The 24,687-nt window shown below is 46.2% G+C and overlaps 2 protein-coding genes and 1 long non-coding RNA gene across 8 annotated transcripts in view; 2 read left to right on the top strand and 1 right to left on the bottom strand.

Moving 5' to 3' along the window:
* Positions 1-12,784, top strand: part of UNC93A (unc-93 homolog A) — a 37,015-nt gene extending 24,231 nt beyond the window's left edge. For 2 of the 6 annotated variants that reach the window (XM_078001171.1, XM_078001178.1), the window contains one exon: positions 6,909-12,784. In XM_078001171.1, coding sequence (XP_077857297.1) covers positions 6,909-6,955 — 47 coding nt within the window. In that variant the 3' untranslated portion in view covers positions 6,956-12,784. The other 4 variants (XM_078001166.1, XM_078001172.1, XM_078001173.1 and 1 more) reach the window with 4 other exon arrangements.
* Positions 7,322-21,702, top strand: TTLL2 (tubulin tyrosine ligase like 2). The gene is made up of 3 exons (XM_015137682.3): positions 7,322-7,453; positions 17,376-17,532; positions 19,140-21,702. Exons 1-3 carry the CDS (start codon positions 7,407-7,409, stop codon positions 20,745-20,747), a joined length of 1,812 nt encoding a protein of 603 aa, XP_014993168.2. The 5' UTR covers positions 7,322-7,406; the 3' UTR covers positions 20,748-21,702.
* LOC114677440 (uncharacterized) overlaps positions 21,105-24,687 on the bottom strand; it is an 8,806-nt gene continuing 5,223 nt past the window's right edge. Inside the window, exon 2 of the long non-coding RNA XR_003728720.2 lies at positions 21,105-22,742. This is a non-coding gene — a long non-coding RNA (uncharacterized LOC114677440). The remainder of the gene's footprint in view (positions 22,743-24,687) is intronic.

Below are 24,687 nucleotides of genomic sequence, written 5' to 3'. Positions count from 1 at the left end.
TAACTCTTTGCAGGTTTCAACCATCTTCCTAAAGCTGGGCCTCTGCGCTCTCTAATCCCTGCCCTGCTTTGCCCTCCCCTTTCCCCCCATGTGCCATGGGCTGCCTGGCACCATCCCTGTCTGTGGGATCCATGGCCTTCTTGCCTGGCGCCATCCCTGTCTGTGGGATCCCATGGCTGCCATGCCTATTTGTGGGATCCATGATGGTCTTTGCAGCTCCCACAATAGGGTCATGTCAAAAGGAATCAAGACTGGTGAGGGTATTTGTGTAGAGGGCATTCACTGAGGGCGAGGTGACATGTCATGTCTTCTCCATTTGGAGGTTTAGGATTTTGTAAATTGATTGGGCACTCCTGGTGCTCCTCAAGATAAGTCTTATTTGGAACTGGTCTTTGGTTTCTCAATCTGCTCAGAGCATTTTTAACCCTATAGACCCTAAGTCAGTAGGAGCTCCTTAGACCTGTGGGGGTAGTAAGGCCTTTGCAGAATGTCTTGGAGACAATGAACTAGGCCTGCTCATGAGGTGTGTGGGGCACTAAGGAGTGAGCTCTGGGCCAAAGGCTAGAGGGAAGGACCCGGAGCTGAGAGGAGTTGGAGAGTGCGTGTGCACGTGTCCAAACCAGTGTGCATCTGCGTAGCTCCAGCCAGCCGTTCAGAAGTGTAGTGGAGCAGGGCAGCCTCTCCAAGTGCTCCTGGGACAGAGAGCTTTGCTAGTTTGCAGGATCATCAGAATTCTGCTCAGAGACTGAGCCATGATCGGATTCTGCTGCTATCAATGCTTACAGGAAAGTGCCAGGCTCTGTGTGACAGGAGCCCGAGCCTCCTCCGAGTCACTGGAGCGGTTCAGTCGAGCTCGACGGAGGGTCCGGTTGTTGGGTGTCCATGAGGAGCGGCCGGCTGGAGCTACGCAGGCGTATTCAGCACACAGCACTTCCCCACTGCTGTGCACCTGACCAGTGACTTGTCTGGACAGCCAGGCTCTCCCTGAAGGTGGCCGGTGGCATTCGGGACTTTTCTGATTTCTTCATCCTTTGCATTTTGGAACTTATGAAGCACTTGTGGATGTGCCCAAGTGCCCGGGTGAGAGCCTAGAGAAAGAGAGCAAACCAGATTCCGATCTCTTCCTGGTCCCGGGGGGAAGGATGTATGGCTGGGTCCCTGGGTCATATCAGTATTGCCAGCCTAGGACATGTTTAGTTGGAAAGCTGCACAGTAATGGGACTTCAGAGTAAATTTTTGGGGTCTCCAGATAGCATTTATTTCAGTCAGATCACCTAAACACCACAGAAAAAAAAGTTTCTCTCTCCAGTTTTCACGTGACTGCTAGTGCGTCCAGGTCACTTTGATCACAAAACCTGTAACCAGTCTCCAGGTTAAGGGTCCAATTTGTGAAACTCTTAATAGGAGCCTCCCTTTCCATTGTGTCAAAGCAAATTAGTTAACCTCGCTCTTTTTCAGTATTCAGTGTATAAAATGGGAATATTCTTACTTCACAATAATTAAAACTGTGTGTATCATAAAATGCTATCAAGAGCTATACAATGGAGCAATAAGAACAGCCATTCCCTAGACCAAGCTTAAAATGCAGTGCTTTTTAGTCAACCCCTAAATGCAATGAGCTCTTCTAGGCTTTCATAACATGCCATTCATCAGTCTTAAGTTTCCATGGCCCAGCTCCCAGGACTCAGAGACAAATACGCACTGTTTTTACTTGATCAGAGATTTAATGAAGGCAAGATTTTAAAAAAATATAATGTATGCCACAATATATTATATAGAATTTTCTAAAATCTAAAAACTTATCTATAAGAAAGCCCTTAAATATAGAAATTGAAAAGTTAAGAGCATACAATGAAGAGAGAGGGAGGGTGCCGCTGACCCAGACCTGTTTCCCGTCTGCGGTTACTATCGCATTCTAAGATTAGAGCTTGCTGAGCTTCCTGGCACCCATGGCAGAAAAATAAATGCAAATTATAAAATAGTCAGTTTTGATAAAAAGAGGCCTGCCAGCATCAGCAGAGAGATTTGTTTTCTAGGTGCCAAAATGTAAGGGGACTTTCATGTGGGTCCCCAGCCAAAAAGCATGGAGCGAGTGTAGTGGACACTCTTCTCCGATGGGTTGTTATGACTGATTGTGATTGTGATCTTTGATAACAGCAGTGCTCCCGTTGGAACGTGATTCTCTGAACGTGTGTGAGCGAGGTCTGCTAATGAGACCAGGAGTGTGCACCCTCCTGAGATGAGAGCCTTCCACGCCTGGGCTCGGGGCCTCTGTAGCACCCGCCCAGTCTGGGTCTGTTTAGTCAGTGAGGCAGAGCGATCGCTACCTTACCCCAGTGAAAGCCATGACACCGAGACAGGTAACCCACAGGAGAGCTCCAGCGCACTGAGGTGTCTGGCCTTTGTAAAGGTACTTGAGTCTGTTCCAGCTTCACAGTCAAATAAGAGACAGGCATTACTTTCTCTTCCCAAGTTCATTTCCAGGCCCAAGTCAAAACTGCCTGAGTCCCCGGGATCCCACTCCAGTCCCTCCAGAATGTTCTTTCTCTCAGAAGTTCCCGACCCACCTTCTCCTAGGGTCCCCAGGACAGATCACACCAGGTGAAAGAAGGTCCAAGTCTGGGGCAAGAATCAGGAAGCTTTGTCTTCCTTCCTCCTTCTTCCTTTCCTCCCATGGGGTCAGCGCCCTGGAAGGGGCAGGAAATCCAAAAGGAAGCGCGTATGCGGTGGGAATGGCGCTTGAGAGAGCTGCAGGTGCCACGGGGCCAGCCACACTCCTTCCCCGAGACCGCCTGTCCAGGCCCCTACTCGGCCAGACCAGCACGCAAAGGAGCAGTGGCCGGGGACGTGGTGCCCTGGTGGACAGGGGCTGTCACCGTGGCCCCAAGGAACGTGCATGTGCAGAGAACAGTCCCTATGGGGAAAGACAGACGCCGCCGGGGGATTCCCCTGGTGACTGTAAAGCCCCGATCCTACCCACGTTGCAAATGTCCCACTCCCTGCTCCCTCCGGCCTGTGCCTGACTCACCATCCTTGTCTGGAGAGCGTCCGTCTGACTCCCAACGCAAGGGTCCCTCCCTGAGTCCCTGACTCCCTCCCTTTCCTTAGTCATTCTGTTTGCAAAAATAAGACAAAACAAAAATCTACAGAGGCGTTCCACCAGTCTGCTTTGGAAGGTAAAGTCTCACACCAGGAACGCAAAGCAAGTTATTTATCTCCCATGACGCCTCCGTCTGCCTGTCCTGATGCGTGTGGGCAACAGGAAGCCTCCTTCCTCAGGGAATGCTTCTTTCCCGCCCACTGCTGGCAGTGCGGGCTTTGCTTCATCTCCAGCCATGGCCCTACAAGGCCACTGATGACAGGGTGGGCCTTTGAAAATATGACCCTGCAACCCAGAGGGTTTACCTGTTCAACTTGGAAGTGTGCCCGTGGGCACCAGTGTGTTTGTGGGCACATCCGATGAGCTGCACAGTCCACACACTCCGCTCCGAGGAGAGCACAGCGGCCTTGAAGAGAAGGAGATTCGGGCACATCACACTCTGTACGGAGCCATGGATCTCACTTGGCCTCCAAGCGGGGAGGAAAGCCCCACTCACCATCCCTGTCCCTCCTTCCCAGGCCTTCCCGCCAGGCCAGCCCCCTTGGAGGGCCCTCCTCTCACTCCTCCCTCACCTGCCCAGTCCTGCAGAAGGCAATTGTGATTTCTGTTCTTGCAGCAACCTTTCCTGAGACCTCATCTATCTGTTCAACTTCCATCCTTAACCCCGACAAATTCCAAGTAGGTCTCATTCTCATCACACAAGAAAATTATCTAATAAGCAAATTAGGATATTTATTCATTCATCCAACAAGTATGTACTTAATATCAAGCATTTGCTAAGTGCCACATATTGACTTGCATATAGTCAATGAAGCAGGCATTAAACAGCAATGTTTTGTTCTCAACAAGTTTCTATTCTACAGAAAAAATGTAAAATCAGTTTGTGGGTGGCCAGAAGCAGGACGAGCAATGGAATAGGGTGAGGGTGTGAGGACAAGCACGGCGCAGCTGTTTGCAGAGTAGATACAGCGCTTCGTCTGGCAAGGTGGTGGGAGAGGCTGGAGCGCCCAGCAGGAAAGCCAGGGAGGTAAAGGGGGCTAGGGTCCGAGAGGAGGCCCACGGAGGGGCCCAGATTGCACAGGGCCCAGCACCAAGGTAAGGCCCTTAAGCTTTATTCTGAGCCACATGGGAACCCATATTCGTTTCCTGGGCTGTAATAATAAAGCACCACACATTTGGGTGGCAAAAACAGCAGGAATTCATTCATTTTCCCACAGTTTAGAGGCCAGAAGTCTATCAAGGTGGCACCAGGGTCAGTTCCTTCTGAAACCCTCAGGGAGCATCCTTCCTGGCCCTTCAGCTTCCGGAGCTGCGAGCCATCCCCAGTGTTCCTTGGCCTGTAGATGGACCCCTCCAATCTCTGCCGCCATCTCCACGCGGCCTCTTCCCCGTGTGTCTGTGACTTTGCTCAGCCTCCTCCTCTCTGTGTCTCTGTGCCTAGTTCCTCTAAGAACAGGAACTTCATGTCACTGGTGTCCACAGAAGGACTCCAGTCGTATTGGATTAACCACATCTGCAACAACCCCATTTCCAAAGGTCACAGCCCGAGGTTCTGGGAAGACATGAATTTTGGGGGACACTATTGAGCCCAGTACAGAACCCACTGGAAGGGGTTAATCAGAGGAGTGGCATGAAGTGACTTCTTTATAAAAAGATCATTCTGGCTACAAGGAGCATTTTAAGAACACACTTGTGTAACCAGCACCCAGAGCAGGTCATGAAATGCCACCAGCACCAGCTGAGACCCTGGGGACCCATCGCCACCGCTTCCCCCGAGGCAACACCTTCCAAAACTGCACGCTCAGTTCATGTACTTAATTTGATGTATCTCTGTCTTGATTCACATTTATTATGAAAGTATCATGTTCATTATAGTCCTTCAAACAGTACTGAAGTAAAGATGGTAATAAAAGTCCTTTCTCAGTTAATATTTACTGTCTCCCCCAGTGAATCAGGTACTGTGCTCCTTGTGGGGTTCTTGGGGAATGCTAACTGGAAAAAAGTCTAGGGTTTGGCCCCCGGTTGGGAAGATCACTGGGAGGAACAGAAGACCCCCCGAGTTCCCTTAAGCCACACTGTTTTTCAGTCTTTCTCCCTCAGGTTCGGTAGAGGGTAGACGGGGTTCTCCTTCCATCAGCTACCTGGGATGCGAGTCTTGGTGCTCAGTTGAGGGATAGAATAGGGGTGTCATAAAACGGAGAAAATTCTATGTATTGGTACAGAGTTTTCTTGCACTTTGCCAAAATTATAGATGTAAACATCATAGTGAATCTAACTTCCTGTTGATCCCATCAGGAGGGCACATAAAATAAGTGTGTTCTGGTGCCAACAGTGGGAAGCTGGGGAGAGATTTATGCCATAATAGTGGGCATTTGTGAGGTCCACACAACAGAACATAGCCCCCAAGCACGTTGACTGCAGCATGAAGCCAGGGCAGGAGGAGACGCTGGACCAACCCTGTAGTGGGATGCAGGGCTCCTCTGGGTTGGGTCTCTGACATCAAAATCCACAATCTGTGTGGTCAGTCACCAGGAGGTGCAAAGCCCATCTCCAAGCCTTTCTATGTCTGGTAACCAGGAGTCTCATGGAGAACTGAAGCCAAGGAGGGAACTGAGCCCCATGTGAAATCAGGGAAGTAATCAAAGGGAACGACAAATGGTTTGGGGAAATGTGTTTGCTCCTAGTGCTCACTTCAGAAAAAAATACATTTTTATAAAAAATGCACACTGCATATTTTTCTTGCCGAAGTGCCCTTAGCAGTCTCCTCTCGTCTGGATAGCTTTGCCCTTCTTCTGCCAGATTGCCAAGCGGAGAGTTAGCATGAAGTCTCGGAGGTGCAGGTGCAACATCTCCAGTGGAAGGGACAGACGAAACACGGCTGAGTAAATGCAGGATTTACAAATCCACACACCAGTGATCCGAGCCCAGGTGCTCTTGCCTGTGCCAGGACTGCCTTCCCTGGGAGTGCAGGAAGCCCGGATAAAATAACCCCACCCACCCACTCTCCCTCACATGACGCTCAGGAAGACAGTCCTGGTGGAAGAACCTCATTTCACTTCATTTTTACTAAATTTACCCCCACATGTGCTGGGAGGAAAACAATGAATAATTAACAACGCATGAACGTGTCAAACGGAAAAAGAAAAATGCCTTTGAGATCACATCTTATGATTGACTTTTGTTCTTGGTGTGAGGATAAGGAAATTAACCACGTTTCCCTGTGCTTGACAGAATGTAAGCAACCTCTTCAGCGGCTTGGTGTGCCGTTTTTATAGAGTTACATGAAGCAATTGATGGTTCCTGGAAGATAGTGGTGATGCCTGTAATCGAATAGATGGCAATAAAGCATTCAACTGTCATCCACAGAGTCAGTCACTTGCCAGAGCCAACATGGGCCGAGGGTAGAGAGTTTACGGCTCTGAGACACCTGGCAAGGCCTCTCCAGTTCCAGCAATCCTGAACCTCAGGGGTGGCGGGGAGGCCGTTAGATTAGCGAGGACACAGCCTGAGCTGGAATGAGGGTTCCAACTGGGATCTCTGACACAAGCATGGCTTAAACAAAAAGATACATAGTTCATTTTGGAAACTCAACTGCTTTTGTGTAGACATAACTGTTGTTTTTTTGTTTTTTTTTTTTTTGAGACGGAGTCTTGATCTGTTGCCGGGCTGGAGTGCAGTGGTGCAATCTTGGCTCACTGCAATGTCCACCTCCTGGGTTCAAGCGATTCTCCTGCCTCAGCTTCCCGAGCAGCTTGGGATAACAGGCACCCGCCACCGTGACCAGCTAATTTTTGTATTTTTTTTTTAGTAGAGACGGGGTTTCAACTTGATCATGTCCATCTCCTGACCTTGTGATCCACCTGCCTCGGCCTCACAAAGTGCTGGAATTACAAACATGAGCCACCACGCCCGGCCCACATTAAATGTTTTAAGATTCCATGCAGGTGATGCAACAGGAGAACCCAGCAAGAACAGACGCCTCCCCGCCAGGCAGCCCACCCAGCCTGCCTCCGTGCACTGGCCTCTGAGGCCTCAGGCATCGGGACTGGCAGGAGGCCCACTGGGGCGGAGAGAGAACGCTGAAGCTTGGAGAAAGGAAGGTGTGATGAAGCCTGGGTCCCTGTCCCTAAGGGGTCCTGACACTCTGGGCCCCGCCCTGAGTCCATGACTGGCCTCCCCTTTGTGAGGAGAGCAGGCCCTGCATCACCAGACAACCAGCACTCCCTCCAGCCTCCCGCTCATTTCAGTTGGGCGCGGCAGCTGCTACACAGAGACCCACAGAAGCCACCCTCGGAACCAACGCCCGATGAGAAGGCCTGACCTGTGTTCCTCCACACCAACCCAGGTGCCGGGGTAAGTCTAGGAGGTAACATGCAGGATGGGAGGGTGGCCCCACACACACCATTGTCTCAGGACCAGCCCCTTCCTGAGAGCACAGGGGCCGGGGTCGCTAGGAGCGGTGAGTGTGCACTGGGACCCCCGGGGCAATTGGTAGTCAGCCCTTCATACTCCCTCAAAGGAAAAGCAGTCCAGGGTTGTATGAAGTCAGGTAATTTTCAATCCAAAAAGTTCGTATGGTGTCCAGTGCCTCCTGCGGGCTGAAGTGCCAGTTATGTAAGAGGGCATGAAGTAGACCCAATTCTGAGACTGAAGTTACCAAAGGAGGGGAGTGTAAGTTAAACACATCCCATAGTGGGTACAGGAAATTCAACTGAATTCAAAGTCGATTGAATGGCTGCTGTGTTCTGGGGGCTGTGACAGATGCTGGGGTTATGAGACTGAATTGGATCATCTACGAAACACACATGGCTGTAATTTAAGGCTGAGCATAATTGTTTCCACAGGGTAAGTGTGAAGTGGTGTGGACCCCCGGGGGAAAAGAGAAGCCCCCAGTGGGGGAAAGGAAGGGCTCCGAGGAGGAGGGACATTCATGCTGGGCTTCCTGGGAGAGGCGGCTTCCATCGGCAGAAACTCAGGGGCTCTGGGGGCCTTTGAGGCTGAGGAGGGTGGGCTGAAGCACTGGGCTCCTGTTGTCACACGTGAGCGGGAAGCGGGATGTGACAGGCCGAACAGTGGCCGAGGATGGGTGTAAGGCCCTGAGTGCATGCCGGCCTGTGGCCTCCACACCACAGGCAGAGGTCACGGTGAGGGAAGAGACCACACCTGCCCATCTCCCGTCTGCAAAGGGGCAAAGTCAGCTCTCCCAACTTCGGCTAGTGATGGCGTTTGTGTTTCAAGCAGCTCAGTCTACCCCAGGTTTGTTGGAAAGGAGGCTACTCTGGGTGTCTCGGGGCTGGGCATACACATGGGACGGTTTGACCTCTGTGACCTTAGAACTTTCTTGAGAAAACAGAACTTTCCTGATAATTAACAGAAAAAATAGTGCATAGTCTCTGGTTTGATAATAAAATATTTTGTGTTTCAATTGATACAAATTTTTATTCAAAAGAACATTTATGTAGGAAGTTTTTTTAAGTTGGTCAACTCAAAAAACAGGACTGTCTCATCTATAATTGGGGTGAGAAGCATTCTACATTCCATATAAACCGTAAGCCACAGCTGTCAACTATGCATCAGGATAGGTAACCGGCAGGATGTTGACCATTTACAGTCCAAGTGCTTGAGGGCGATTGATCTCCACAAATTTCTTCACTGACCTAGAACAATCCTGCACAAGCCTTGCGGCTACTGCATGTTCCCACCCAATAAAGGTGGGATATTTTGTATGTCTGCACCAAGCTTGTCCAACCCGAAGCCCTCAAGTCTCCTGCAACCCAGGAGAGCTTTGAATGTGACCCAACCCAAATTTGTAAACTTTCTTAAAACATCATGAGTTTTTTGTGATTATGTTTTTTGTTTTTAGCTCATCAGCTGTTGTTAGTGTGAGTGTATTTTATGTGTGGCCCAAGACAATTCTTCTTCCAATGTGGCCAGAGAAGCCAAAAGCCTGGACACCCCTGGTAGACAATGTAAATCAAAGAAATTGGCCAAGGCAAATCTAAATCATTTAAGAAGTTTATGTGCCAAGGTTAAGGACGCACCCAGGAAAAAGAACACAGAACCACAGGAAAAGGCCGTGGCTTATGCTTTTTCCCCTGAAGAGGGCCTGGGGACCTTAATAAGTAAAGGGAAAAGAGTGGGTATTGCCGGAAAGAGGAAGAAAAAAAAAAGGAGAGTCGACAAGAGGGAAGCGGTTGCAATTTTTTGAATCTTTGGTCAGCATTCACTGAATACACATTTTGTAAGTGGGACGGGTAGAGGAGCAGTCGCTTAGCATTCGTCTTGCTCAGTGAAACTTCATTTGTATATAAAATGAAATAAACATAGGACAGGGGATGCCATCAGCTATGCATTTGCCTCAGGTAAGCGGAGGGATGACTTTGAGTTCTTTCCTTTGTCCCGTGCCTGTGAAGAGTTATCATTTTACATTGCCAGGGTGAAATTCAGCAGAGCTGTTCTTGGGTAAAGACATTGGAGCCCACCAGGAATTCCCTTGTGAGGGAGGTCTCTATGTAGCTTTTTCATCTTTGCAACCATCTTATTTAGGAGTAAAATAGGAGGCAGGTTTGCCTGATGCACTTCCCAGCTTGACTTTTCCCTTTGGGTTAGTGGGTTTGTGGTCCCGAGATTTATTTTCCTTTTACAACAACTCACTTCTAAATGTGGAACTAACTGTGCTAAGCCGTGTAGAACAACAGCTGTGCGTATGAATTTTACATTCACACCAAGATGACATATAGGTTTTTACATATTTATGGCTTGGCCACATGGGTGGCTACTAACAGTTAAAAAGTGAAGGAAACCATATTTGCACAAGAGAAATGGAAACATACAGGTTATGTATGGTGAATCTCCAGGAATTCCAAGTAAAGCAGGGAAATGCTTTTGTGATTAATCTCTGAAATCCTAAAAGTATAGGTCTTTTTATATAAAAATGTACAGTTTTCTTTCTATCTCTTGCACACAAAAGAGGCAAAGAGCAGCATCGCCTATTCATTGGCCGATGTTTTCTTTGGTTCTCTACGGTGGTGAAAACTCCTATTACAGCATCTGGTATCAAGGTCACTTAAGAAGGGCCCCTCTCCTTGACCCCAGAATATTTTCTGCTCATTTCAGTTCGATGACAACTGAAATTCCTGGTGTTGAATCACGTGGTTTAACACTTCAGCTGGATCCTGGGTCAAATGGAAAGTGGCTCTGGGGCTGTCTGTTCTTTAAGTAGTGAATGTGCCAAAAAGATAAAATGTGAAGAAAAAGACTCTTAGTTATTTTTGTAGAGTCTGTCTTGGATGGAAGAAAGCACCAAAACTAGGAGCTGTTGGCTAAGGAGGCTGCCGTCCCTGGGAGCCGCTCTCTCCTACTGCATCCTGTTGTCCCTCAGTCTTCCGGGCAAACCAGTGGGCCCTCATCTAGAGATCAGGATTCCCGCAGTGATGGAATACATTATTTTTGGCTGACTTCCTTGCCATGGGGCCCCATACACCCGGGAATATCATCAAGGTATGGAAAAGGGGGGCTCTTCCCCCTTCCTATGCCAGGAGGCTGTGGCCCCTAAGAAATTGGGTTGCTCCCGGTCATTCTGTCTGTGCCCTGATGACACTGACGGGTGTTCTAGCCCTTGAAGAGGGAAGAGCTGTGCTGGCTTCAAAGTGACTGTTGGTTGCATGGTGGAAGATGCCGTATGTGTTTCCTTGTTCTAGGTGCACATGCAGTTGGGTTAAATGGTGGCTCAGCACTGAATGGTGAGTGGTATTTTCCTTCCAGGTGAGGACTCTGACCTGAGAAGTTTTCAGCAGGTAGCATTTCACAGTAACGGAGTCTGACATACACAAACAGAACGTTCACCTATATTGCCTGCTCTTGTAGGCTGTGATGTGGCAACGAATCTCCAGGATCCCAGAGTTTACATCCTCTGAGCTTGGTACTGGGTGCTTCGCCAGTGATAGTGAGATTCTGGGCAGGGCTTTCCCTACCTATGGAAACGGGCACAAGGGCCTCCACTGTCTGGGCGTGCACTCCCACCTCCCTTCCAGGACACTGGTTGGGGGGAATAGCTCAGATGTACTCTACTTTCCTTCTGGAAGCTTCTATGTGGAGGTCTGACCGCACTCTCCTGGGATTCCCAGGCAGGGACTCTTTATATAGTAGGCCTCATTGACAAAAGAGCACTTTCAGTGTCTGCAGTTCAAAGGGCCCAACCCTCCCTCTGTGGCCCCAGCCTCGTTAAGGATCTGCTCGCAGAATCCCTCCCACGGACCACACCTGAAACCCAGCCTCCCACCTCGGGAAGCTTTTGGCGGTGCAAGGTGGAGATCATGACATTGCTGATATAATCAGAAAGTTTCTTGGTAGTTTACATATTATTAGCAAAATTACACTTTTACCACTTCAGAGACAATCATGACTCAACAGTGTGACTTCCCCGTGAGGCTGAAAACCCTCACTGAGGCCCTGAAAACCCAAATACAGTTTGTCAAAATTTTGAGATTATGTTGGATGACTTCTTTTCAGATAAAGCTTGTAGGCCCGGAGAGCTGTTTTAATTGGGCTGTTCTGTCTATGCTCAGGGTTAAGACTGGGTTGGTTAAATTGACATGTGTTCCAGCTTCTGCCCCAAATAAGTGGCAAATACTGTGAAATAATTCATAATTTTATGTTACATTTTTGTTGTAATATATTTGTATATTTGTATAGTAATTTGTATCATATTACATGTCCCTTTGTCTTTTAAATCTGAGTACTGTGAACCTAATTTAATATTCTCTAGATAATTTTAATTATTGATTATAAGCCTTGGCTAATATAAATGGATGCCTTCAGGGCCTAGCCAGGACCCAGCCTCTGCAATCAAGTGCCCCAGACCACTGTGGTTTTATTTGTTATTTGTATCTTTCGTGAATTTTATTATGCTAGTGGTCGTTCTTGTCTGGTTCAGCACCATCTCACCAATTTCCCACCAGCACATCTGATGGATCATAGGCTAGAAGACCAAATATTCAAAGGCATATTTTATATTATATAAATGTTTCCATGTATATATATGCACATACACTCAGATGTCATATGCACACATGTGCACATGTGCACACACACACTGATTTAAGCACTGAGAGAAAAAGTGTAGAACTTACTCTATTTGGTCAAATGTCAGGTTAGCGATGTTCGTTTTCATTGGGAGTGGATATTCCACTGAATTTTGGGTTCAGAGCCAAGAGGGTTAAGTTAGCCATAAATCTCCTGGCTTCCAACCTAGAAAAAAGATGTTATAAAAATGGAGGAAGAATTTTAGGCAGAAATGAGCAATGGAATGGGAATTGTGTATCTATATGACTTATACTCAGTATAGTTTTTCAATGGTTGAAATAAAAACAATGTACTGGCCAGGTGCGGTGGCTCATTCCTGTAGTCCCTGCACTTTGGGAGGCTGAGGCAGGTGGATCACCTGAGGTCAGGAGCTCGAGACCAGTCTGACTGACATGGTGAAGCCCCGTCTCTACTAAAAATACAAAACAAATTATCGAGGCATGGTGGTGCCCACCTGTAATACCAGTTACTTGAGAGGCTGAGGCAGGAGAATTGCTTGAACCAGGGAGGCAGAGGTTGCAGTGCGCCATTGTACTCCAGCCTGGGGGACAAGAGCAAAAATCCATCACACACACACACACACACACACACACACACACACACACACACACAAAGAAAGAAAAGAAAACAATATACAAAATGTTTTATTCCATTAATGTGAAGGAAAAGATGTAGGCCCTTGTTACCCTCCCTCCCTACACTCTGGTGTGTTAGTTCATTCATTTATTCCACAAACATGAGGGCACCATGTCCAGGAACACAGATTAAAGAGACAGCCCTGGCCTGGTATTTCAGCCAGCAAGGCAGCCAATGGACATTTCCCAAATCACACAGGCCTCAGGACCAAAATGGGCAGTGAGGGAGGACATTTGGGATGGAGGCTCAGCCAGAGACCCAGGAGGGCAACAGAGGCATTCCCATGATCGTTTCTGCAGTGCGCAACACTGCAGCACAAGCTCGACAGCACCCCACTAGGCAAGCCTGCAGCTCAACTCCTTGTCCAGCCGGACCCAGTCGCTCCCCGGGTGTGCTGGGAGAACACAGGATGAGGCTGTTGTGCACCAGTGCCCTTCCCGTTCCTGCACAAGTTCGCTTTCTAAGAGCTATTCAGTACAATTGAGTGTCATTTTCTCTTTATTTTCATTATTTTATTTTCTTAACTGAAAAATAATTGTATATATTCATAGGGTACCTAGTGAAGTTTTGTTACATATAATGTACAGCGATCAGATCACAGTAATTAGCGTATCCATTGTCTCAAATATTTATCATTTCCTGTGGTGAGGATGTTCAATATCCTTCTTCCAGCTATTTGAAACTATTATGTATAATACTACTGTTAACCCTGGTCACCCTGCAGTGGCATAGAGCATTAGGACTCCTTCCTCCTGTGTGACTGTGATTTTGTGTGCTTTAAAACATGGCTCCCTATGCCCCCTTCTACTAGCCTTCCCAGCCTCTAGAATCCTCTGTTGTGCTTATTACTTCAATTAGATACACTGTTTTTTTAGCTTCTATATAGGAGTAAGAACATGCGGTGTTTAACTTTCCGTTCTCAGCTTATTTTACTTTACATAATGTTCTCCACTTCCATCCATGATGACATGAATGACAGGATTTCATGCTGTTTTGTGGCTGAATAGTGATAAAGTGAAGTAAATATGGCCTGAGAAGGGCTCTGTACTTCTATATTTGAGTCTTTGTGGATGAACCGTAACCCAACTTAATAGGTAGACAAGATTGAAACCCCAACTTAGAAGTATGCACCTGTAACAATCACTGAGTCCTGGCCAATCCCAGCAGCCGTACTTCAACCACTCATACACTGCTGAGTGTTCAAACCATGTTCAAATAAGGCAAACACCAACCTGTAACCAATCCAGCTGTTTCTGTACCTCACTCCTGATTTCTATACATTGCTTTACTTTTATATCTCTAAATTTGTTCTGACGACTAGGCACCCCTGGTGTCTGTCTGAATCTGCTGTGATTCTGAAAGCTGTGCGATTCGTGAATCATTCGTTGCTCAACTAAACTCCTTTAAATTTAATTTGGCTGAAGTTTTTCTTTTAACAATAGTATTCCATTGTTAAAAGAAAAACCTTAGATAACCTAATGTAACAGAGTTTAACTAAGCAAGAACTATTCACGAATTTGGCAGTCACCCAACCAGAATAGGTTCAAAGACCCCTTACTGTGTCCGGGTGGATGAGAATTCATGGACAGAAAAAGGAAAGGGAGGCGTGGAAAATGGAAGTGAGGTACAGGACCTCCTGGTCGTTACAGCACCAGGTTTGCCTTTTTTGAACATGGTTTGAGCAGTTGACCACCTGCGATTGGCTGATTAGTAGTGTGCTAGTCACTGCTTTTTGATTAGTACATGAGTGGGTTACAGTCTGTTTACCCTCCCCTTAGCTGACGGCTCCCTGTGTATGAAGAATTCTTTAGACCCAACTTATAAGGAGGCAGCATGAGACTAAACTGAATAGAGCAGATACCACATTTCCCGTATGCATCTGTCCCTGAATGGACCCCTGGGCAGATTCCAGATCTTGGCTGTTGTGACTGTACTGCAGTAAACATGGGGTGCGGATGCCTCTCGGATGAACTGTTTCCTTTCCTTCCGACAGAGGCCAGTGTGGGGGGAGCTGCAGGACCATGGGGGGTTCTGTCTGTAATTTTATGAGGAGGCTCTGTGCTGCTCTCCGCAGCGGCCGTACTGGTTTTCCTTCCCACCAACAGTGTATGAGTCCCGTTTTGTCCACATCCTCGCCAGCCAGCCCCCTTCACTGAAAGAAGAAATAATCATATATAATTACGATATAATATTAATATATCTCATTAACTGTTATCACTGTGTTCTGTATTTATTTCGTGTGGTATATATTATTGTTGTATACTAATCTGTATTTGGTATTAATAATATACTATTTAGCATATAAATTAAGCATATAATTAAATCAATTCCCTGTCATGGGTCGTGGGTGACGTTGCTCATCCCCATCCTCCTTCCCAGCGATGGGGACTTTGTCCCCTCAGCGCAGACCAAGGAAGAAAATCTGCAGGGAGAGCTGTCCTGTTACCATAGGGACGAGAGTCCCTCTGAGACAAGACAGTGGCTTTGCTCATTGGCTCAGCTGCCCTGTTCCAGAACAGGGCCTCGGCCTCACCCTTGCAGAGCTAAAAATTGCACTGAAGAGGTTGTGGTCTTGTTTGTTCCAAACAGGCAGTCTCTACCCCACAGGCAGACTCCACCACTACAGCTAGGGTGATGGAACATCCTCAGGCAGCTTTAAAAACAGCATTTGCTTCCTTCAGAAGTGGGAGGTGGAGCCATTTAACTGAAAAGAAGCATTTCCTCCCCTTTGTGTGGGCCTCGGGGGTCTCCTCCCCACCTCTGTCCCCCACCCTGGGATGATGGCCAAGCAGGCCACACACTGAGCCACACCCCAGCCTGCACCCCGGCCCTCTTCACAGCCACAGGACAAGGTCCTGGCTCTCCCTCTCATGCCAGGGCCTGCAGATGTGTCCCAGCGGACTTTAACAAACTGCACATGCTTCCCCCACACACAATCAAACCAACCACTGGCTGTGGTCAGCATCTTCATGTCTGAGAAAGGCAGGATACAAGACATCTGCGGTAGTTCCAAAAGGACTCTGAGAAGAAAAAGCTCTTGAGTATGCGTTGCTCTCTGGAGGACACTCCAATGGGAAGGCGGATGTGTAGTCAAAATGGGGTCCCCAACCTGGCATGGCTTATCTGGGCAGCCCCGGGAAGGGGCAAAGCCTCATGAACCGCTCCAGGGAGGGCCGGCCACTCCTCTTGCCGCTGTGCGGAGAAGGAACTGAGGTTTGCAGACCTCCTCTGTCTCGGATCAGCACTCACTGACCAGGCACCATGGAACCTGGAGGGGCCGGGCCGGGCCGGGCCCCAGGAGCCAATTCCAGGGGAAGCAGGGCTCAGGCCAGGGTGCGCCAGGTCTCTAGAGCCTCTGATGCGACGTTCTCAAGGATAGGAAAAGGTGGGGGTGCCAGAGACTGCACGACATTCAGTCTGCAGCCTGGCGCGGTGTCCCCACATTGATTTGTGAAATGGCGACTGAGCTTCCACAAGATTCAAGAGGGAGCTGTGATCAGATAAGTCTGGAAAACAGCGTATTTCTTGGCGATAGAAAAAATACATTTTTAACTTTGTTTAATCCAATATCCATGGTTATTCCACTCTGGATTTCCTCCTACCCACACATGCCCACACATACACACACAGCACACACAAAACACATACACACAGATAACATACACAACATACAACACACAGACATGCAACACACCACACACACAACACATGCATAACATGCACACAGTACATACCCACAACACACACACAACACAAAACATACACACAATATAAGCAGCATACGCACAACACACACAACATACACACACAGCACATACAACACACACAACACATGAAACACAACACATGTACATACCACATATAACACAGAATACACATTCACATATACACACACAGCAGACATAGCACATACAACACACCACATGCAATACAACACACTCATACACAACATAAAACATACAACAAATAGCACAAACATAACACACACCACATACAACACATGACACACACACGATGCATACAACACAATACACAATACACACACAACATAAACACACAGCACATACAACACACAAACCTATGCATACCACATGCAACACACAACACACACAACATACATACATCACAAGCAACACACACTACTCATACAACATACACACAACACAAAGCACACATACATGCTAGATGCAACACACACGACACACATGCATGCCATATGCAACACACAATACACTCACAACACACAACATACAACACATACCACATGTGACACAATACACACAACAAGCACACAAAACACACAATACACACAACATGCACAGACAATACAGAAACAACAAACACACTCAACAGGCACAACATAGTCACATACACACACACACTCTGCTTGAAACACTTATTAATAGCATGGAAAAGAGTTTGAAAGCATTACTGTAAACTGGGACGACTGAATTTTAATAACCATGATGGATTGATCAATTCTGTATGTTCCTTGTCAAAGCAACAGCAACACTGGAGAACTGTGTGTTCATTGTTGATGCTGCTTTGTTCACAGATCTTTGAGAACCACCACCCCAGCCTGTACCCTTAACGTTCCATCCGAGGCAAACTACACTGAGCAGCTGCCTGCAGGCCTGGGAGCAAGGTTACAGGAAGCAGGTGTCTCCATCCCTCCCTGGCGAGGCCGCCCAACATCAACACTGGAGAAAAAGGTGGGTGGGCAAGCCAGGTAGTTCCTTCCTTCCTTCCTTCCCTCCTTTCCTCCTTCCTTTCCTCCTTTTTTCCCCTCCCCTCTTCCTTTTTCTTTTTCTTTCCTCCTCTCCTTCCTTCCCTCCCTCCTTCCTGCCCTCCATCCTTCCTCCTTTTCTACTCTTTCCTTCCCTCATATCCTCCTTCCTTCCTTCCCTTCCTCCCTCCTTCCTTTCTTGTGAAATCTTCACTGAAAGTACAGCATCTGTCAAAACATGCTTTTTATATCAATCAGAAATTTTCAAATACTATAGAATTTCCGCCAAGTAAGTTATTTATATCATTATGTGATCAATTTTGCATGAACAGTACAAATCAAAATCACCTTAACTTGAAAATTTCGATGAGCACATTGTCTCAGGACTTTGAAATACGTACATTTTTACCAAGAGGCTTTGACATTTTTTACCTTTTCTCTAGATCTTAATGAAACATCACACTTCATCATCAGTTATGATCTTCTTAAGAATTATTCTGCTTTCCTTCTTCGAAGTTCAAAAGAATATTTCAAATCTGCGTTTTATCTTTTAAAATGTGAGGCAAAATCTCCACATTATTATTTTAACTGAATAGGTTTTAAAAACTTAAGTTGTTCTTTTCGACTCTCCTTCTCACTAATAACCACTTTATTTGAGTGACGCAAGCCTCTGCGCACCGAAACCCCTCCAGTGGGCCTGACGGGTCAGGAGGGTACTTGGGGAACCACGGCAGATGCCTGGCCTTCTTAAATTTCTCAGGCTAATAGAACTCTTACTAATGTTATGATGTCATTGTTTCACACCTCTTGTAACGTACTTGAATTCATTTAACTAAATAAAAGTTGACATTCGTGTTTTGTTCTTAATCATCCTCACTTTTTAGGCCAACAGGATATGCCACAGATATGGGTCTGCAGGGACTCAGTGCTCAAAAGTCTGATGGAGTATTTGCAAACATTTTTAGCATGTTACTAACACAATGCAATAGCAGGGTAAAATCTGAAGAATACAGATTTTATTGTTTGCATAGATTATAAGATATTATTGTTGGCTGGGTGCGGTGGCTCAAGCCTGTAATCCCAGCACTTTGGGAGGCCGAGAGGGGCGGATCATGAGGTCAGGAGATCAAGACCATCCTGGCTGACACAGTGAAACCCCGTCTCCACTAAAAAATACAAAAAACTAGCCGGGCGAGGTGGTGGGAGCCCGTAGTCCCAGCTACTCGGGAGGCTGAGGCAGGAGAACGGCGTGAACCCGGGAGGCGGAGCTTGCAGTGAGCTGAGATCGGGCCACTGTACTCCAGCCTGGGCGACAGAGCGAGACTCCGTCTCAAAAAAAAAAAAAAAAGATATTATTGTTGTATACAATACTATGTATACAATATGTTGTATACAGGACAAGATGGATTTAGTCTAATAAAGGGAGCAGAGATGGGTGCATTGGTGAAGAGACGTGGGTGTCCAGTGAGACTGCACAGTGGAGGGTGGGCAGGCAGGACAGCTGGCAGCACTAGGTGCATGCTTTCATCAGAAAAATCTACTGGGTTATGGTCTTGACCACTCTCCTAACTTTTCTCAATGATTCATTTTTAGAAAAGAAAACCTCAATTGATGGAGGAAGATGAATCTTCAGGGGCCCTCTTGAAGCCACTGGTTTTTCGTGTTGACGAGACCACCCCGCCTGTGGTGCAAAGCGTCCTCCTGGAGCGGGGGTGGAATAAGTTTGACGAGCAGGAGCAGAATGCGGAGGACTGGAACCTGTACTGGAGGACGTCCTCTTTCCGAATGACCGAACACATCAATGTTAAACCGTGGCAGCAGCTAAACCACCACCCTGGAACCACCAAGCTTACCAGGAAAGACTGTTTGGCCAAACACCTGAAGCATATGAGGAGGATGTACGGCACTTCCCTGTACCAGTTCATCCCCCTGACCTTCGTCATGCCCAATGACTACACCAAGTTTGTGGCTGAATACTTTCAGGAGAGGCAGATGCTGGGCACCAAGCGTAGCTATTGGATTTGCAAGCCTGCTGAGTTATCTCGTGGGAGGGGGATACTAATTTTCAGTGACTTCAAAGACTTCATCGTTGATGATATGTACATAGTGCAGAAATATATCTCCAACCCTTTACTGATTGGCAGATATAAGTGTGATCTCCGCATCTACGTTTGTGTTACCGGCTTTAAGCCTTTGACCATTTATGTTTATCAGGAAGGGTTGGTTCGGTTTGCTACGGAAAAGTTTGACCTCAGTAACCTGCAAAACAATTACGCCCATTTGACCAACAGCAGCATTAATAAATCCGGGGCCTCTTATGAGAAGATCAAAGAAGTGATTGGTCATGGTTGTAAGTGGACGCTCAGCAGATTTTTTTCCTACCTCCGTAGCTGGGATGTGGACGATCTGCTTTTGTGGAAGAAAATCCACCGCATGGTTATTCTCACCATTCTCGCCATTGCGCCCTCCGTCCCCTCTGCTGCCAATTGCTTTGAGCTCTTTGGGTTTGATATTTTGATTGACGACAGCTTGAAACCATGGCTTTTAGAGGTCAACTGCAGCCCAGCCTTGACCTTGGATTGTTCAACAGATGTGTTGAAGAGAAAACTTGTCCACGATATTATTGACCTGATTTACTTAAACGGTCTAAGAAATGAGGGGAGAGAAGCCAGTAACACCACACATAGAAATTCCAACATCGACGCTGCAAAAAGTGACAGAGGTGGGCTTGATGCTCATGACTGTCTTCCTTATGAGTCTCTTTCATTCACAAGCAGAATGTACAACAAGCATGACTCTGTGGTGGAGAAAGCTGTGAGTGTGCATCCTAAAGCTGCACCTGCCTCCCAGCTGGAAGGAGAGATGAGTGGGCAGGAGGATTTTCATCTGTCAACAAAGGAGATGGCACAAAGCAAGCCCAAGAGACGGAGCAGGCACACGCCTCACAAGACACTCATGCCCTACGCGTCCCTCTTCCAGTCGCACTCCTGCAAGACCAAGACCTCCCCGCGTGTCCTCTCAGACCACGGCAAAGCTCCAGATCCCCAAGCAGGCAACTTTGTTCTTGTTTTTCCTTTCAATGAAGCGACTCTCGGAGCTTCCAGAAATGGATTAAATGTCAAAAGAATAATCCAAGAGCTCCAGAAACTAATGAATAAGCAACATTCCCAAGTGGTAAAAAATAAAATCAAGGAAAAGTGACATGGATTTTTAAAAACCAAGGATTCCTATCCTAGAGAAAGCAATAGTTCAAGTTCCTAACCTGTGCCACCAGCATGTTAACTATGTCATTGGAACTGAAGATGTGGCTGTATGTATAAATATAACAGCTCTGACAAAGCACAATATGTTCAAGTGGTGATTAAACTACACTACATCACATGTTTATTTGCTCAGGTGTCTTGAAAGAATTCTACAAATGCCACACAGCCTCCTACCGGTAATTGAATATGCTACGCTACGATTATGCTATGTATGTATTTAAACAGGAGAAAAAGATTATTCTAATATTTTTAAAGGATTATTAGGTGAAAACAGTACAAAAGAGGCCAGGAGTTAACTTTCTGTGTTTTTTTTAATCAACCATTTATTTGTGAAAATTATTTTGTTAACTTAAAGATCAGACAATCATTCAGAGTGAGATAAATCACTGAAAGCCCTAATGACCCTGTTGTTTACAAATCCTGGGCTCTAAATCAGGCTTGGTACCGAAGAGCTCCCTGTGGGGGCATCCTTCCGCTGTATTTAAATAGTGGCCCCCTTGGCCTTGTCACCATTTGGTTACCATCACAGCATGCGAGGTCACAGCCTCCCCGATCAAAGTATGCTGTAATTCCTGCCACATACATAAAAATTCCAGTAGGTTACTTGAAAACATTATTCTAGTGAAAGTAGTCAGACACAAAGGCCACATGTTGTATGACTCCGTTGATATGGAATGTCAGAATTGGCAAATCCATCGAAAGCAGATTGGTGGTTTAGGGGAGGGGTAATGAGGAGTGCCTGCTAATGTGTAGGGGGCTTCCCTTTGGGGTGATGAAAATGTTCTGGGACTATATAGAGGTGATGGTTGTACAATATGGGGAATTCACTAAATGTCACTAATGGTACATTTTATGTTGTGTGTGTTTTACCACAATAAAAAAGTTAAAAGTTGGCCGTGGTGGCTCATACCTTTGATCCCAGCATTTTAGAAGGACAAGGTGGGAGGATCTCTTGAGCCCAGGTGTTTAAGACCAGTTTGGGCAACATAACAAGAATCTTCTTACTTAAAAAAAAAAAAAAAGAAAACAATTTTTTTTAAATAAAAAAAAAAGGTGGGGATGGGGAAGCGCAGACAGGCGTATCTCCCAGCAGGTTCCTGGGTGCGCAGGCCTGCTCGCGGGTCATAGCTGAGAAGAGCCATTTGAGGAGACCCACCGTGGACCAACGTCAGAAGTCAGCCTGCAGGGGCACTGCTGGATGCATGCCTCTAGAGTCCCCAGGTGGACAGAACCATTCTCAGTCTGCAGGCAGGAGGGGCCAGGACCAAGGTCCAGGGTCCTTTGAGGATCTACCGTAGGACAGAGGTTGGCAAGCCTACTCCGGGGACGGAATGGTGTGTCTCCTGGCAGAACCCTGGCTGGGCAGAACTCTCCCAGACCATAGCCTGGAAGGAAGGGCTAGACCTAAGCCCCAGGGCTGTGTCAGGATCTGCAAGGGTTCAAGTTCATTAAGCTCCACCCAGGGGCACTGGTGGGTGAGACTCCAGCAGTTGCCTATGTGACTGGAACTTCTCCTGGGTGGCAGTAGAGTGGGGCTGGAGTCAGCATTCACGGCTTGTTCAGGCTCTGCAATGGGATGGAGGCCAGCAACCCTATCCTGGGTGGCCTAGACCGGCGAGTCTCCCAGCAGGCCCCTGTGTTGGTAAGAGGGCTCCTGGGTCACAGCTGAGAGGGCCTAGAGCCAAGAGAGGGTCCCGTCAACATCTGCTGTGGAACAACACCCTCTGCAAGCCTCTGGGTGTTTCAGGTGGGTGAGTCTGTCTCTGGGTCCTCGTGGGAGCAGAATTAACGTGGAACCACAGCTGATGGGGACTGATGCCAAGGCACAGGGTAATTTTCAGGTCCACAGCTGGGACCATGTTGGTGGACCTGCCTGCTGAGGCACTGCTGTGCATGACTTCTCCTGGACTCCTTGGCAGATGGTTTAGGTAGACTGGAAGTGAAGGGATGGAAAAAGATATTTCAGGCAAATGGAAACAAAAGAGAGCAAAAATGGCTCTCCTTATATCTGACAAAACAGACTTTAAGTCAGTAACTGTAAAAAGAGACAAAGGTGGTCCTTACGTAATAATAAAAGGGTCTATTCATCAAGAGCATGTTACAATTTTAAAGTCTATGCACCCAACTTTGGGCCACCTAAATATGTAAAGCCAATAATAATCAATCTGAAGGGAGACATAGAATGCAATATGGTAGCAGCAGGAGGGCTTCAATACCTGGCTTTCAACAGCAGACAGATCATCCAGACAGAAAATCAATAAGGAAACATTGGGCTTGGACCTCACATTGGACCTAACAGTCATGTACAGAACATTCTCCAGGATAGATCATAGGTTAGGCCACAAAGCAAGTCTTGGCAACTTTTAGAAGACTGGATTCATATCAGGTTTCTTTTCTGACCACAGTGGAATAAAAATAGACATCAAAAACAGGATGAATTTTTTTTTAAAAATCACAAATATGTGGAAATTAAGCAATATGCTCCTGAACAACCACTGAGTCAAAGAAGAAATTAAGAAGGAAATTTAAAAATATCTTGAGACAAATGAAAATGGAAACACAATGTAACAAAATTTATGGGATGCAGCAAAAGAAGTTATAAAAGAAAAGTTTATACCATTAAATGCCCATATAAAAAAAATCTCAAATAAACATCTGAACAATGTATTTCAGGGAACTAGAAGAATAAACTCAACCCAAAGTCAGGAGAAGAAAGGAAATAAAAACCAGAGCAGAAATAAATGAAATAGACACTAGAAAAACAATAGAAAAGAACAATGAAACTACTTGGATTTTTAAAACCATAAAAAGATTGTTAAACCTTTCACCAAATGAGGAAAAAAAAAAGATGACAATAAAATCAGAAATGAAAGAGGAGACATTGCAATTGACACCATAGAAATACAAATAATCATAAGAGACTATTGTGAATAATTATATTCCAAATAATTGGATAATCTAAGAGAAATGGATAAATTTCTAGACACATACAACCTACCAAGACTTAATCATGAAGAAATGGAAAGCCTGAATAGACCAATAAGTAAGGAGATTGAATCCATAATAGAAAGTCACTCATTAAAGAAAAGTCCAGGACCTGATGACTTCACTTCTAAATTCTACCAAATATTTAGAGAAGAACAATTACCAGTGCTCCTCAATTATTCCAAAAACCTGAGGAAAAGAAAATACTTCCAAACTCATTTTACAAGGCCAGATAAGGACACTACAAGAAAGAAAATTATAGCCCAATATCTCTGATGAACAGATGCAAAAATCCTCAACAAAATACTAGCAAACTGAATTCAACAGCTCTTCAAAGGATCAGAATCAAGTAGATTTTCCCCTGGGATCTGAGGATGGTTCAACATAGGCAAATTAATAAATATAATACCCCATATTAACAGAACGAAGGGCAAAAATCATTTGGTCATCTTGATAGACACACGCAAAAGGATTTGACAAATTCAAAAACCTTTCATGATAAAAATTCTCAGCAAAGTAGAATCAAAGCAGGTACCTCAACACAATAAAGACCGCATATGGCAAGACTGTGGCTCACATCATACTCAATAGTGAAATGTTGAAAGCTTTTCCTCTAAGGTCAGGAACAACATGAGGATACCTGCTTTCACCACTTCTGCTAAACATAATACTGGAAGTCCTAGCCAGTATTAAGAAAAGAAAACAAAGCATACAAATAAGAAAGAAAGAAATGAAATTGTCTCTGTTTGTTGATGACATAATCTTATACATAGAAAACACTAGCGATCCCACCCCAGACTGTTGCAAACTCAAACAAATTCAGTAAAGTTGCAGGATATAAAATCAACAAGCAAAAAGCAGTTGCATTTCTACACACTAACAACACACCATAT

The sequence above is a fragment of the Macaca mulatta genome, chromosome 4, assembly GCF_049350105.2.
Source record: "Macaca mulatta isolate MMU2019108-1 chromosome 4, T2T-MMU8v2.0, whole genome shotgun sequence".
NCBI classification, from domain to species: Eukaryota; Metazoa; Chordata; class Mammalia; order Primates; family Cercopithecidae; genus Macaca; species Macaca mulatta.
This window is presented reverse-complemented; position numbering and strand designations above follow the sequence as displayed.

Excerpts from the sequence above, each read along its gene's own strand:
- TTLL2 (XM_015137682.3), top strand. The coding sequence starts at position 7,407 with ATGAGAAGGCCTGACCTGTGTTCCTCCACACCAACCCAGGTGCCGGG. Across the intron at positions 7,454-17,375 it reads ACACCAACCCAGGTGCCGGG|ATCTTTGAGAACCACCACCC; the intron begins GTAAGTCTAGGA and ends CTTTGTTCACAG. Across the intron at positions 17,533-19,139 it reads CATCAACACTGGAGAAAAAG|AAAAGAAAACCTCAATTGAT; the intron begins GTGGGTGGGCAA and ends ATTCATTTTTAG.